General features: G+C 46.0%; 1 protein-coding gene across 8 annotated transcripts in view; it reads right to left on the bottom strand.

The window, feature by feature from the left end:
- The window catches only part of LIPE (lipase E, hormone sensitive type), a 414,723-nt gene that overhangs the window by 55,559 nt on the left and 343,134 nt on the right, over nucleotides 1-16,030 (bottom strand). For all 8 annotated transcript variants that reach the window (XM_085615566.1, XM_085615568.1, XM_085615569.1 and 5 more), the window contains one exon: nucleotides 14,376-14,603. In XM_085615566.1, the coding sequence (XP_085471692.1) occupies nucleotides 14,376-14,603 (228 nt within the window). The remainder of the gene's footprint in view (nucleotides 1-14,375; nucleotides 14,604-16,030) is intronic.

Genomic DNA, 16,030 nt, shown 5'->3' with positions numbered 1-16,030 from the left:
ATAACATAGCCTTGGGAATTGCCAACGAAAGAACTTATGTGCTTACAGAAGATAAGCTCATTTTCTTTTCCTGGATTTGCAGAGCAAAGTTCTGTTCTCTTTTATGTTGCTGGAACCGTAAACCTGCCTTCCTGTGTCTGCTTAGTGAGCAGCTAAGGAATGCGCTTGTTGGAGATAAGCACCAGATTTATAGGGTCTTTGTGTTCGACATGTAGGCCATTTTATGATCCTTACACTCTCTTGTACCTGTCCTGGAAGGGAGTGTGGCACGGGGGGGGGGGGGGGGGAGGGGGTTTAATGGCTGGGAAGAAAGGGGGACTTTGTTTTGCAGCCAGCCATAACGTTATTTGATGGCTTAGTGAATGTATTTTCTGTTGCAATGCTAAATATTTGGAAAGTAGAACCTCCCGTAGGTCTGCATATTGTTTAAGAGATTCCTAGAATCTTCTTTTATGCCAAAGAAAACCTTTTTGGTAACCCTTGTAAGGAAAATGCTACTTACTCAGTATGCATCTGTTCTTAGCATTTGGAGCTGTAGAATCATATGCTTTGCATAGATCGCCATCTAGTGTTGGGTCCGGATGTTTACACTTTGGTTTTCTTCGAAGAAGTCTTTCCAGTCATGAGGTAGGTGACTCCTCCTTTCGGTGATAGTGCGCATGGGCATCGACTCCATTGTTAGAATGTTTTCCCACAGAGGGTGATAATGGAGATAGTAGTAGTAGTAAAATGAGATGTCGATGAATGCATGTATCTAAGTAAGATGTTACTGCAACAGGTAAAGGTACCAGGGGAGGTGGGTGGGCGCATATGACTCTACAGCTCTATATGCCAAGAACAGGTGCATACTGGGTAAGTAGCATTTTCCGTTCGAGGCAAATGAGCTATAGATCATATGCTATGCATAGACTATATAGCAGTTATCTCCCAAAGCGGTGGCTAATCTGTATCTGTTGCAGTGGTCTGAAAGGGTGTCCATAAAGCTGCCTGGCCCACTCTAGCTTGTTGTTTTGCTAACACATCTACACAATAGTGTTTTGAGAATGTGTGAGGTGTGGACCATGTTGCAGTTTTGCATATGTCATCAATGGGTATATTTCCTAAGAATGCAATAGAAGCCCCCAGTTTGTGTGTAGAGTGTGTTCTAGGGGGAACTGTTAATGTTTGTTTTGCTTTTGCGTAGCACATTTGCATGCACTTGGCTATCCACCTTGCAATTCCTGATTTTGATATGGGATGGCCTTTATGTGGTGGAGCAAAAGCGACATACAGCTGATTTGTGTTACGGAAAGGCTTTGTCCTTTCTATATAATACAGCAATGCTCTCTTTACATCTAATGTGTTTAAGGCACATTCTTCTACTGAATCAGGTTGAGGGAAGAACACAGGTAACGCAACAGATTGATTGATGTGAAAAGCAGAAATGACTTAAGAAAGGAATTTAGGATTAGTCCGAAGAACTACTTCATTTTGGTGCATTTGTAAAAAAAGTTCTTCTATAGTTAATGCCTGAAGCTCACCCACTTTTCTGAATGATGTGATAGCCACCAGGAAAGCAGTTTTCCATGTGAGAAATTTCAGTTTACATTTGCAAATGGCTCAAAGGGTGGACCCATTAGTCTGGTGAGGAAAATGTTGAGATTCCATATTGGAGCAGGTGGACGTCTCGGGGGAATAACTCTTTTGAGTCCTTCCACAAATGCTTTAATGACAGGTACTCTTAAAAGAGATAGATGTCTATTTTGTAGGTATGCAGCTATTGCAGCTAGATTTAAAACGTATCGATGTGTATGCTAAAGTGGAATGTTGCAGATGTAACAAATAGCATATAATGTTTTGGACAGAAGCATCAAGCGGATTGATGTGGTTGTTATTACAGTAAATCACAAACTGCTTCCACTTTGCTACATAGCAGACTCTTGTGCTACGACGTCTAGCTTCCTTGATAATATTCATACAATCTGGCAGTAGATTAAGATAGCCAAACTCTAGGACTTCAGTTGCCATATCGCCAGATTGAGTTGACCGGGGTCTGGGTGTCTTATGTCTCCATGGCTCTGTGTGAGGAGATTGGGTGTAAGACGCAGTTTTTGATGAGGAACTACCGAGAGTTCCAATCGGGTTGTGAATCATGGTTGACGTGCCCATGTGGGATCAACTAGGATTAGGGTCAGGGACGCTTGTTTGAGTTTCCGAACCACTAATGAAATGAGTGGGAGAGGCGGAAAAGCGTAAGCAAATATCCCTGACCAGTTCATCCATAGTGCACTGCCTTTGGACAATGGGTGTGGATATCTGGACGCGAAGTTTGGGCATTTTGCATTTAGGTGCGTGCCAAACTGGTCTATGTCTGGAAAGCCCCAAATTTGAAAGAATGGGAGGAGAATTTGAGGGTGTAGTTCCAATTCGTGGACTTGCTGTGTTGGACAACTTAGCAGATCTGCCATCTGATTGTCTACTCCTGGGAGGTGTTCTACTTGGAGATAGATTTTGTGATGAATGGCCTGCCTCCAGATGTCCTGGGCTAGGTGGGACAGTTGGAGGGAGTGTGTTCCCCCCTGTTTGTGTATGTAATATATAGCTGTCATGTTGTTGGTACGAATTAGGACAGCTTTGCCCGCCAGATGGGTTTGAAAAGCTTTGAGGGCTAGAAATATGGCCATGAGATCTAAATGGTTGAGGTGGAGCAACTTTTGTTGGGGACTCCACCGCCTTGTATTGTGTGTTCCTGTAGATGTGCACCCCAGCCAGTTAGGGACGCGTCTGCTGTTAGTACTGCCTGTGGAACAGGGTCTATGAAGGGCAATCCTTTTGACAGATTTTGTGTGTTCCACCACTGCAGAGAGCAATGAGTACAACCGTTTACCAACACTAGATCGGTTAATAGATGGTGGGACTGGTTCCACTGACTGGCTAAGCATTCCTGAAGCGGACGCATGTGGAGCCTGGCTTAAGGGACGATCATGATGCAAGATGCCATCATCCCAAGCATTTGCATGTAAGCCCAAGATGGAAGAGATTGATTAGGTTGAAACTGGAGAACCAATGCCTGAATATTGCGAATTCTGGCTGCGTTGGGAAACGCCAGAGTCTTTTGAGTATCTAAAGTGGCTCCTAGGTAGTTCTGAATATTGGCTGGCTGAAGATGTGAATTTGGCACATTGACTGTGAACCCTAGTCGATGCAGTAACTTTATGGTTATGGAAGTGTATTTGAGACACTGTTGGCACGTGCTGGCTTTGATGAGCCAGTTTTCTAAGTATGGGAAGACATGGATGCTTTTTCTCCTGAGATAAGCAGCTACTAACACAAGACGTTTTGTGAAGACTCTGGGGGCAGTGGTGACTCCGAATGGGAGTACTTTGAACTGGTAATGTTGTCCAGCTAGCCCAAACCTGAGAAATTTGCGATGAGCAGGGTGGATTGGAATATGAAAGTAGGCGTCCTTTGAGTCTTGAATGGATAGAAAGTTGCCTTTTTGCAAAAGAGGTAGTACCTGTTGAAGTGTTAACATGTGAAAATGGCCTGACTGTATGCAAAAATTGAGTTCTCTGATATCTAAGATTGGTCAGAGAGACCCGTTCTTTTTTGGTATTAGGAAGTGAAAGGAGTACACGCCCAACCCTTGGTGTGGTGCTGGTACGGGCTCTATAGCTCCTTTTAAAAGTAGAGACAGTACCTCTTGTTTGAGGAGGTGTTGATGATCCGGTGAGAGTTTGTGTGACTTTGGGCAAATCTTTGGAGGAGTGTTGATGAACTCCAGGCAGTAACCAGAACGGATAATCTGTAGAACCCATTTGTCTGTTGTTATTGATTGCCAAGCTGGTAACAAATTTGACAGTGTTCCCCCGACAGGTGTTAGGTGGTCGGGGGAAAGGAGAGGTGAGTCACTGTTTTGTATTGGAGGGAGAGGTGCGTGTGTTTGAACCTCTACCTCTCCCCTTGCCGTTATTTCCTCTGTAGCTCCCTCGGAAGTAGTTCTTAGAGCCAGGGGGTAGGTTATTACCCTTGTAGGTGGAGGTATTTTCTGAGGAAAGAGCACAGAAAGGAACCATGGCCTTGTGGTGACTGAAGCGCCCCCATGGATTTGGCCACTTCAGTGTCTTTCTTCATCTTTTCCAGTGAAGAGTCTACCACTGGGCCAAAAAGGTGCTCCTTATCAAAAGGTGTGTTTAAGATAGAGGTTTGAACCTCGGGTTTGAATTCAGAGATACGTATCCAGGCGTGCCGTCTTAAAAGGAGACTGGTATTTACTGCTCTGTCAGCTGTGTCTGCAGCGTCGAGGGAGCACCTGATTTGCTTGTTGGAAATAAGTTGTCCCTCCCTTATCAGGTCTTCAGTTCTAGATTTATGTTCTTGGGGTAGGTATTGGAGCAACTGTTCCATATCGTCCCAATGAGGATGGTCGTATCTAGCTAGCAACGCTTGTGTGTTGGATATGCGCCAGAGGTTTGCTGCATGAGATGCGACTCTCTTCCCTGAAGCATCAAGAAGCTTAGATTCTTTATCTGGGGGGTGGAGCATCTCCTGTGGTTTGGAAGTTAGCTTTTTTGCCCGCATTGGACACTACTAGCGAGTCCAATGGTAATTGTCCCCTAATGTACACTGGGTCAGAAGGTGCGGACTTATATTTTTTTGTCCACCCTAGGGGTAATGATACGTGCCATGACAGAATCTCTAAAGATATCATCCACATGTCCTATCCTACCCTTGAGCATTGGTAAAGTGTGTGATGACTTTTGAGTAGTGCCAAGGGTCTCAAAAAGGAAATTCTCTTCGAAGGAATCTTTGTGGAGTTGCACCCGGTGGTAATTGGCAGCCCTACCCAGCAATTAAATGTAACCTACACTGTCTTCTGGTAAAGAGGGTCTGGAAGGATACAGGTCAGGATCATTGCCTGTGGGCGAGTTAATGTTGTAGTCATCCCATGGGTCTGCAGGTATTGGCTGACAATAGTCATCCACATCCTCATTATCATCTCCGTCATCCTGGTTGTCAGGTGTAGGTGGTGAATGCTAAGGTGAAGTAGGCACAGGTATAGACTGTGGAGAAGGAGGAGAAGGAGGAGATGGGATAGGAGGAGGAGGGGAAGGGTTAGTTCCAACAGTTCTTTTCTTCAAAGGAATGTGATATTCCTCTTCAGCATCAGTCTTTCTCTTTAGAGTCACTGTGGTGGTGATATGCCCGTTTTTTGGATGAATGTACAGCACTTTCTGTTTCAGGTCCAGTTTATCAAGCAGATCGTCAAAACGGTGCTTTTTTGGTGATTTCGGTGCCTCCAGTTGTTTCGGCGCCGAAGGTGTCAGTGCGATGGTTTAGGGGCTGGCGTTTTCGGTTCCGAAGTGTTTTTTGGTGCCGATGGTTGAGGGTGAAAGCCTGACTTATATTTCGATCCCGAGGGTTTCGGCTCGGTTCCTGATCTGGATTGGGGCTTTTCAGAGCCGGAAGGCTTTTAGGTAGGCTTATGCCAAGCCCGACTCAGACATAGAAGGACAACTTTTTGATTTTGAAAGATACATGCTTTTTACAGTTTTGTTCTTAAACTATTAAGTACATGTTGCTTGGACAGGGCACGTCCCTTTGATAATATGAATATATTACCTATCTTATCCTTAGGGATAAGTGACTGGAGTGCTAGTATCTTTGTCTATCTGTAAGGTCACAGGATGGAATGTGGACCATGACTTGGTATAGAGATCCAAGTTACCTCCATACCAGGAGGAATTAGCCTAGCAATCAATAAATGAGAAACTAAGGGTATAAACGTTGTGTCTATGAAACAATATAAGAGAACAACTAGGTTTGAGTTTGGGCACGGATGTTTTTGGGCAACCACTATCTGACTAACTCAGTAAGTAGAATCAATGGTCCACCAAGCAGAACATTGTAGGTTTGATACTGCTATACCCACTTCCTTTGGTAAAGAGACCCTAGTTACTATTGGAAGGTATTTATAATATCATTTTAACTACCAGCAGAAATGGGGTACGCGTCCCCGGGATGTACTATGTCCCTTAATCTGTATGGACAAGTAAGAGTTTTGCTTTGTCTCACGTCTAGATTGGGCGATTGAATGCATTCACTTATTGGTGTGGTAGTAGGACCCGCTGATTTGGAAAGAGGAACGTGGACCAGAATATGTACCTACAGTCACTCTGATACTAGTAGGTATTGATTATTGTTTCTTTGTTGAAGTGGGACAAGGAAATATGCGTCACTCTGTTGAAATTCAGATTTGCCTTTGGAACTTTTCTTTGCACTATGCACTTGTTCAAATCAATGAAATGTTGTCTCTCTCATCCTCTAGAATTATAAAAGTGTATATCCTAAAATTTGAAAGTGTCTAGAATGAGTATCGGGAAACTCCGAGCTGAAGACTCTGCGAAACATTATAGTTGGTGGGTACGTAACATAATGAGTAGTATCCTTATACAGTTGACATTTGTATCTCAGTGATCTCATATAGAAATACAGTATTAGTATTTTTAATACATTGTATGAAGTTAGTTCTTTCTTTCGCCAAGGTAACGTGCACATCAGCATTTAATTATACGAGACTTTATACATCCCAGATACATGGTGTATTTTGAAACGTGGTTTGTTCTCCTCCCTTTTTTCCATTTCCTGATATTTTGTTGTTATGATATCAAAACATGTATACTGTTTGTGATTTCCCAACATACCTTGGTCACTCCTTTTTCATTTAATTGTAAATAGTGTTTTTTATGTGTATGTATTATGATGGTGTAAAATTAAAGTGTTAGATAAAGTATTTTTATATTGAATTTTTGTATATTGTTTCACAGCCCTGAAGAAGCCTGAAAGGGTGAAATGCGTTGGCTGTTTTGCTGCTATACATACAAAACAGAAATAAAAAAAGACTAAGAACATTTCCGGCTACAGAAACCATTTATTCTGTCATCGTCTGTGATGAATGAAAGAGATTAACTCTTTGGTCATTATAGCATTGCCTCTCCCTTCTTTCTGTATATCAGTTTTATATTTGAAACCAAATTGGTGGCTGGTTTCGGGAGGTGGGCATTTGTTGGACCACTAATGGTCGAAATAACTAATATGTATTAGATATTGTATTTATTTATTTTATTTTTTATAGAACTTATAATGCGCAACAGCTACCCGCAGTGGGTTTCCCGGCGCCAGGGATAGACTAAAGAAGAAAAGAAAACACAGTACTATGTCAGCACCAGCTAAAACAGCAAAAAGGCTATTAAAAAAGCAGAGTCTTCAGTTTTTTCCGGAAACCAAACAAGTTGGCTTCCAGCTTAAGGGCAGTAGGCAGTGTGTTCCAAAATTTGGGTCCCAGATGGGAAAAGGACCGACCACCCATTTTAACAAGTTTAAATCTTGGGACAACAAAATCGCCATTTGCCGAGGATCGTAGCAAGCGGTTAGGTTTGTAGGCTTGAACAAGACTCTTTAAATATTTTGGGGCCACGCCATGTTTGATCTTAAAAAGATAGCACAGGGCCTTAAATTTTATGCGGCTAGGGATTCTCAACCAATGCAGATCGCGAAGAGCCTGTGCAGCCGAGGATCTCCGCGGTAGATTGCAGAGAAGTCGTGCCGCCGAGTTTTGTACCACCTGGAGTTTATTCAAGGTAGAAATGTCGGCACCAAGATAGAGAACATTACCGTAATCAAGGCGAGATATAACTAACGCTTGTACGACAGTTCTCTGAGTGGAGTGAGGAAGCATCCACAAAATTTTCTGAAGCCATCTTAGGATGGCAAAACAAGTAGAGGCAACCTTGGTGGCTTGCTGTCTCATAGATAACTTGTCATCTATAAGAAAACCAAGGTTACGGACTACAGAGACCGGTTGTGGAAGGGGTCCCATATTACTTGGCCAGTGCTGAGGGCCCCATAATTCTTTGTTCTTTCCCAAAATGACGACCTCCGTCTTGTCGCCATTCAACTTAAGGAGATGCATTTGCATCCACTCGGCGACACGCGATAATCCATTCTTCAAAACAGATTCGCAGTTGCCTTCACTGCTGGAAAGAGAAAAGACAATCTGGGTGTCATCGGCGTATGAAAAGATTGTCAACCCAGCGTCCTCTACGATGGTAGCCAGGGGTCTGACATAGATGTTGAATAGCAGAGGGCTAAGTATAGACCCCTGGGGAACGCCATGTGCCGATGAACAGATGGCTGAGGAGGCTTTCGCCGAAAAAACCTGAAAAGTGCGCTCACTCAAAAATGAGGCAATCCAGGCAAGTGCAGGGCCATCTACTCCTATTGTACAAGAACAAAAGTAATTAGTGCAGCATCTTATACCCTGCCACTGTTCTCACTGTGTATGTAACTGTTGAGGATGTATGACGTTACAACGCATGCTGTTACAACGCATGCTGTTACAACGAAAGTTTTACAACGCGAGTGCATTGACAACGCAGGACATTACAACGCAAGTTTTTACATCGACTTGCACTAGATGGCGTGCTAACATTAAAAAAGTGTAATTTACTATTCCAACTCCAGTCCACGTAACAGTAGGGAAGATGTTGGGATAGTAAACTACACTATTTTTAATGTTAGCACGCCATCTAGTGCAAGTCGATGTAAAGACTTGCGTTGTAATGTCCTGCGTTGTCAATGCACTCGCGTTGTAACAGTTTCGTTGTAATGGTAGTGCGTTGTAAAAGTTGCGTTGTAAAGGTTGTTCCCCAACTGTTGATGGTCACACAACTTGTGGTGGGTCCTCATTATCCATACAGGTGCACAGACACAAAATGACTCGTGGTGGGACCTCATTTACAGAGGTGCACAGACACACAGACTCGTGGTGGGTCTTCATTATTTATACAGGTGCAGAGAGACACATCGACTCGTGGTGGGTCTTCATTATTTATACAGGTGCAGAGAGACACATCGACTCGTGGTGGGTCCTCATTATCCATACAGGTGCACAGACACACATCGACTCGAGGTGGGTCCTCATTATCCATACAGGTGCACAGATACACAACAACTCGTGGTGGAGTCTCATAATTCACAGATGTGCACAGACACACAATGACTCGTGGTGGGTCTTCATTATTTATACAGGTGCACACACACACATCGACTCGTGGTGGGTCCTCATTATTCATACAAGTGCACAGACACACAACGACTCGTGTTGGAACCTCATAATTCACAGAGGGGTACAGACATACGACGACTCGTGGTGGGTCTTCATTATTTATACAGGTGCGTACACACACACACATCGACTCGTGGTGGGTCCTCATTATTCATACAAGTCCACAGACACACAACGACTCGTGGTGGGACCTAATTAATCATGCAGGTGCAGAGACACACGACGACTCGTAGTGGGTCCTCATTATTCATACAGGTGCAGAGACACAGAACTACTCCTGGTGGGTCCTGATAATCCAAACAGGTGCAGAGACACACAACGACTAGTGGTGGGTCCTCATTACACATACAGGTGCAGAGACACAGAACAACTCGTGGTGCGTCCTCATTATCCATACAGGTGCAGAGACACACAACGACTCGTGATGGGTCCTCATTAGTCACACAAATGCAGAGACACACAACGACTTGTGGTGAGACCTCATTATTTACAGAGGTGCACAGACACACAACGACTCGTGTTGGGACCTCATTATTTACAGAGGTGCACAGACACACAATGACTCGTGGTGGGTCCTCATTATTCATACAGGTGCAGAGACACAACAACTCATGGTGGGACCTCATTATTTACAGAGGTGCACAGACACACAATGACTCGTGGACCTCATTCACGCAGGTGCACAGACATGGCGACTCGTGGTGGGCCCACATTATTCATACAGGTGCAGAGACACACAACGACTCATGGTCGGACCTCAATATTTAAGGAGGTGCACAGACACAATGACTTGTGGTGGATCCTCATTATTTATACAGGTGCAAAGAGACACAACGACTTGTGGTGGGTCCTCATTATTCATACAGGTGCAGAGACATAGAACGACTTGTGGAGGGTCCTCATTATTCAAACAGGTGCAAAGACACACAACGACTCGTGGCGGGTCCTCATTATTCATACAGGTGCACAGACACACAACGACTCATGGTGGGACCTCATTATTTACAGAGGTGCACAGACACAACGAATCGTGGTGGGTCCTCATTATTCATACAGGTGCAGAGACACACAATGACTTGTAGTGGGTCCTCATTATTTATACAGGTGCAGAGAGACACAACAACTTGTGATGGGTCCTCATTATTCATACAGGTGCACAGACACACAACGGCTCATGGTGGGTCCTCATTATTCATACAGGTGCACAGACACACAAGGACTCGTGGTGGGACCTCATTATTCATACAGGTGCAGAGACACATAACGACTCGTGGTGGGTCCTCATTATTCATACAGGTGCAGAGACACAACGACTCGTGGTGGGACCTCATTATTTACAGAGGTGCACAGACACACAACGACTTGTGGTGGGTCCTCATTATTCATACAGGTGCAGAGACACACAACGACTTGTAGTGGGTCCTCATTATTCATACAGGTACAGAGACAGAACGACTCGTGGAGGGTCCTCATTATTCAAACAGGTGCAAAGATACACAACGACTCGTGACGGGTCCTCATTATTCATACAGGTGCACAGACACACAATGACTCATGGTGGGACCTCATTATTTACAGAGGTGCACAGACACAACGAATCGCGTTGGGTCCTCATTATTCATACAGGTGCAGAGACACACAACGAATCTTGGTGGGCCCTCATTATTCATACAGGTGCAGAGACACACAACGACTCGTAGTGGGTACTCATTCATACAGGTACAGAGACACAGAACGACTCGTGGTGGGTCCTCATTATTCAAACAGGTGCAAAGACACACAACGACTCGTGGCGGGTCCACATTATTCATACAGGTGCACAGACACACAATGACTCGTGGACCTCATTCATGCAGGAGCACAGACATGACGACTCGTGGTGGGTCCACCTTATTCATCCAGGTGCAGAGACACACAACGACTCGTGGTGGGTCCACATTATTTATCGAGGTGCACAGACACAACGACTCGTGGTGGGTCCTCATTATTCATACAGGCGCAGAGACACACAACGACTTGTGGTGGGACCTCATTATTTACAGAGGTGCACAGACACAACGACTCGTGGTGGGTCCTCATTATTTATACAGGTGCTCAGACATAGAACGACTCGTAGTGGGTCCTCATCATTCATACAGGTGCAGAGACATACAGTGACTTGTGGTGGGTCCTCATTATTCATACAGGTGCAGAGACACAACGACTCGTGGGGGGTCCTCATTATTTATACAGGTGCACAGACACAATGACTCATGGTAGGTCCTCATCATTCACACAGGTGCACAAACACGCAACTTGTGGTGGGTCCTCATTATTTACAGAGGTGCAGAGACACACAACTTATGTTGGGTCCTCATTATTCACACAGGTGCACAGACACACAACTCGTGGTGGGTCCCCATTATTCCCACAGGAGTACAGACACAACGACTCGAGGTGGATCCTCATTACTGACACAGGTACACAGACACACAACTTGTGGTGGGTTCTTAGTGGTAGGCCCTCATTAACTACAAAAGAGCAAAGACCCATTGTGGGCACCTGCTTCCTGTAGAGAAACACAGAGTAAGTGTGAGTTCTCGTTACCTGCACAGACATATACTGACCCACGGGTGGCAGTCATTCTTTTCAAATGAGGACAGACACACAGTGGGTCATCTTTTACCTCTGCAGGTACACACAGACCGAAAGTGGACCTTTGTTACCAGTCCATGTGCATAGACACAGAAATCCATTGTAGGCCCTCAGTATCTACACAGGTACAGACACACACATATAGTGACCCCTCATTACTGCACATGCACACAGACATGGGAAACCCATGTCTTCACCCTTGTTACCTCAACATATGCTCTGGCACCTGCTGTCCTGGACCGAGCAGGTCATTAAGGAGGGCAGAAACATGTTAGTTAAAAATCTGGGATTGAAAGGATCATCAAAATCTGGAGATATACCCGTCGATTACATAATGGTAATCGATTTTTATTCATACCCAAGGTACCACGTAGATATAAGGACACATGCTGGTATACCTTGAGGTATTTTTAGCTTAGTAACTGGACCATTGTTATCCAGAGTAGATAAATATCCAAGAACTCCCTCTGGATAGTCCAACCCGTGGTTGAGTCCGTCCTGGTGGTATCATCCTACAAGGGTGGGATGAGGTGGCCTATGATGAAGCAGGTCACGTTAAGTGAGTGAGCCCACCTCATCCAATTCTTTGATTGACCTTCCTTAATAGGAGACCACAAATGTCTAAACGGGTTTGTGTACAATAAAACATTGAACCCTTTCTCCTAGACCTGGGATTCTATCTATCCTAAGGTCTCTGAGATACTGCCACCACACCTTATTTTTGTGTTATACCAGTAGGTGCTCTCAGGCACACTGTCCTGCGCATGGACCCAGGTTACCTGCTAGTGCTCTCAGACACACTGTACTGGGTATGTGTCCTAGTTACCTATAGGTGCTCTCAGGCACGTTCTGTCCTAGGTATGGCCTTGGGTACTTGCAGGTGCTCTCAGACACACTGTCCTGGGCATGGACCCTGGTTACCTACAGGTGCTCTCAGGCACTTTCTCTCCTAGGTATGGCCTTGGGTACCTGTAGGTGCTCTCAGACACACTGTCCTAGGTATGTGTCCTGGTTAACTAAGATGCTCTCATGCACATTCTGTCCAAGGTATAGCCTTGGTTACCTGCAAATGTTCTCAGACACACTGCCCTGGGTATGCGCCCTGGTTGCCTGCGGATGCTCTCAGTCACACTGCCCCGGGAATGGGCCGTGATTACCTGCAGGTGTGCTCAGGCACGTTCTGTCCTAGGTATGGCCCTGGTTACCAGCAGATGCTCTCAGACAGTGTCCTGGGTATGCGCCCTGGTTACTGTAGATGCTCTCAGACACACTGTCCTGGGTATGCGCCCTGGTTACTGTAGATGCTCTCAGACAGACTGTCCTGGGTATGCGCCCTGGTTACTGTAGATGCTCTCAGACACACTGTCCTGGGTATGCGCCCTGGTTACTGTAGATGCTCTCAGACACACTGTCCTCGGTACGTGTCCTGGTTACCTAAGATGCTCTCACACGCGCTCTGCCCTAGGCATGGCCCCGGTTACCTTAGATGCTCTCAGACACGCTCTGTCCTAGGTATGGCCTTGGTTACCTGCTGGTGCTCTCAGGCACACTGTCCTAGGTATGTGTCCTGGTTAACTAAGATGCTCTCATGCACATTCTGTCCTAGGTATGGCCTTGGGTACCTGCAGATGTTCTCAGACACTGTCCTGGGGACCAGCCCTCATTACCTACAGATGTTCTCAGACATACTGCCCTGGGTATGCGCCCTGGTTGCCTGCGGATGCTCTTAGTCACACTGTCCTGGGAATGGGCCGTGATTACCTGCAGGTGTGCTCAGGCACATTCTGTCCTAGGTATGGCCCTGGTTACCAGCAGATGCTCTCAGACACAGTGTCCTGGGTATGGACCACAGATAGTAGGTGCTCTCAGACACACTGTCCTCGGTATGTGTCCTGGTTACCCAAGATGCTCTCACACACGCTCTGCCCTAGGGATGGCCCCGGTTACCTTAGATGCTCTCAGACACGCTCTGTCCTAGGTATGCTCTGACACTGCCCTAGATCTGGGCTAGTTACCTGCATAGACACTCAGGCACACTGCCCTAGACCTGGGCTAGTTACCTGCATAGGCACTCAGGCACACTGCCCTGGGTCTGGGTAGTTACCTGCTTAGGCACTCAGGCACACTGCCCTAGATCTGGGCTATTTACCTGCATAGACTCTCAGGCACACTGCCCTAGACCTGGGCTAGTTACCTGCATAGGCACTCAGGCATACTGCCCTGGGTCTGGGTAGTTACCTGCATAGGCACTCAGGCACACTGCCGTAGACCTGGGTAGTTACCTGCATCGGCACTCAGGCACACTGCCCTGGACCTGGGTAGTTACTTGCATAGCAACTCAGACACACTGCCCTGGGTCTGGGTAGTTACCTGCATAGGCACTCAGGCACACTGCCCTAGATCTGGGTAGTTACCTGCATAGGCACTCAGGCACACTGCCCTGGGTCTGGGCTAGTTAGCTGCATAGGCACTCAGGCACACTGCCCTGGATCTTGACTAGTTACCTGCATAGGCACTCAGGCACACTGCCCTGGGTCTGGGTAGTTATCTGCATAGGCACTCAGGCACACTGCCCTGGGTCTGGGTAGTTATCTGCATAGGGACTCAGGCACACTGCCTGGGTCTGGCTAGTTACCTGCATAGGCACTCAGGCACTTGGAGAGGACGCTCAGGGGCAGCAGGGGGTCCATGAGGGTCAGAAGGCGGGACGGGGAGGCTGTGGCCGTGAGCAGGGTGGCAGGGTAGGCCGTCATTATCCCATCTGGCATCCTAATTCCGAAGGAAGCCACTCGCATGGACACTGTGATGCACAGATTCCCTCCAGCACTGTCCCCCGCCAGGCAGATGCGCTCCCCTGTGGAGCCTGTGAAAGAGAAGCCAGGGAGACGGGGTTACACAGGGCAGGTAAGGAGGTACATCAGACAAACTCGTTTTAGGGTTTATTTCTGCATACACTTGAACTGTGAATTCTCAAAATAAATCACCTTTCAAGAGGTTAATGAATGACCCTAAAGGTCATCTTTCCTAGCCCCGACCCACAGATCCTTGAGTTGTCCCTCACTGGGGTAGGCTCTCCGTACCCTCTTATCATCCCTCTCATCTCTCCCTCTTTCATTCCTTCCTCCCCACCTTAGCATGAGTCATAGCACAGTGAACTCCTCGCTCCCTCTTTGTGTACTATTTCCGCACTCCCCTCTTAGCCCCGCCCAGTGTAGTTGTCTATCTTCCCCACTCTCTCCATCACTCTTCCATTTGTTACTGCATGCCCTATTCTCTGGTTCTTTTCCCATCCCTCCTGTACCATCCATCCTCGCCCTTCAGATCTCAGCAGACACAGCAACACAGAACAGCAATCCTTTAATAACTTTTCTAAGACCCGCTTTTCTTCGCTTCAGTTTTAATCAACTTTTTATTTTTGTGTTTCCACATTTTTAAGGAACCAAATTAAATGTTGGGATAAGTGTTTTGGTTCTGGATTGGATATCTCCCCCTTTCATTGGTAAAATGCTTGTGAGCTTTGGCAAGCTTTTGTAGTGTTCCCTGGATATTGTCCTTCAGTGGAAGAACTAAGCTCAATCCTCACTGAAAGTGTGACTAAAGGACTTAGTCACACTTTCGTCATGGATCGAGCACAGTGGGTATACCTAAATCCCCGTCTCCTAGACCGCCGCCGGGGTCTCCAGAATCGCATGACCCTTGACAGAATCAAAAACCCTCAAGGACTGAATATGGAGACAGGTGGGAGCCTTAGGCCTCACGTATGTGAATGGTATGCAAGCACAGTAAGGCTGGGATACATTCAATAGTCCTGATGAAGGCCCCAGACACAAACAGACTCTTAGCGCAGGTTGAAACATGTTGGCATCAATACAGGAGGTTTAATTGAACAATTACATTCAATATAAAACCCCAATAATTAGTTTATCCATACTCCAGGCATCCTACGAATAAAGGATTCCTTAAGATATATCTGCAGGTATTTCTAACTGTTTACCCTTCTTCTGGATCCCTGCTTATCCAGTCTGATTTAATCTAAGAACTTCCATTCTATCTTTGGTTGAGTCCGCCCTGGTGATACCACCCTACCAGGGTGTGGATAGGCGCCGGTGATGAAGCATGTTACGATAAGTGAGTGAGGCGGCTAATCCAATATCTTTGGATACCCAACTGGCATAAAGAAGGACCTTCTTTTCTTTGATAGGACCCATTTTCTTCCTCTTCTTTCTCTGAATATTCCAGCTGGTTTTGTTTCTGACTATTGCAGCTGGTCTTAGTCTCTTGGTCTTAGTC

This window comes from Triturus cristatus, chromosome 7 (genome assembly GCF_964204655.1).
Source record: "Triturus cristatus chromosome 7, aTriCri1.1, whole genome shotgun sequence".
NCBI lineage: Eukaryota > Metazoa > Chordata > Amphibia > Caudata > Salamandridae > Triturus > Triturus cristatus.
This window is presented reverse-complemented; position numbering and strand designations above follow the sequence as displayed.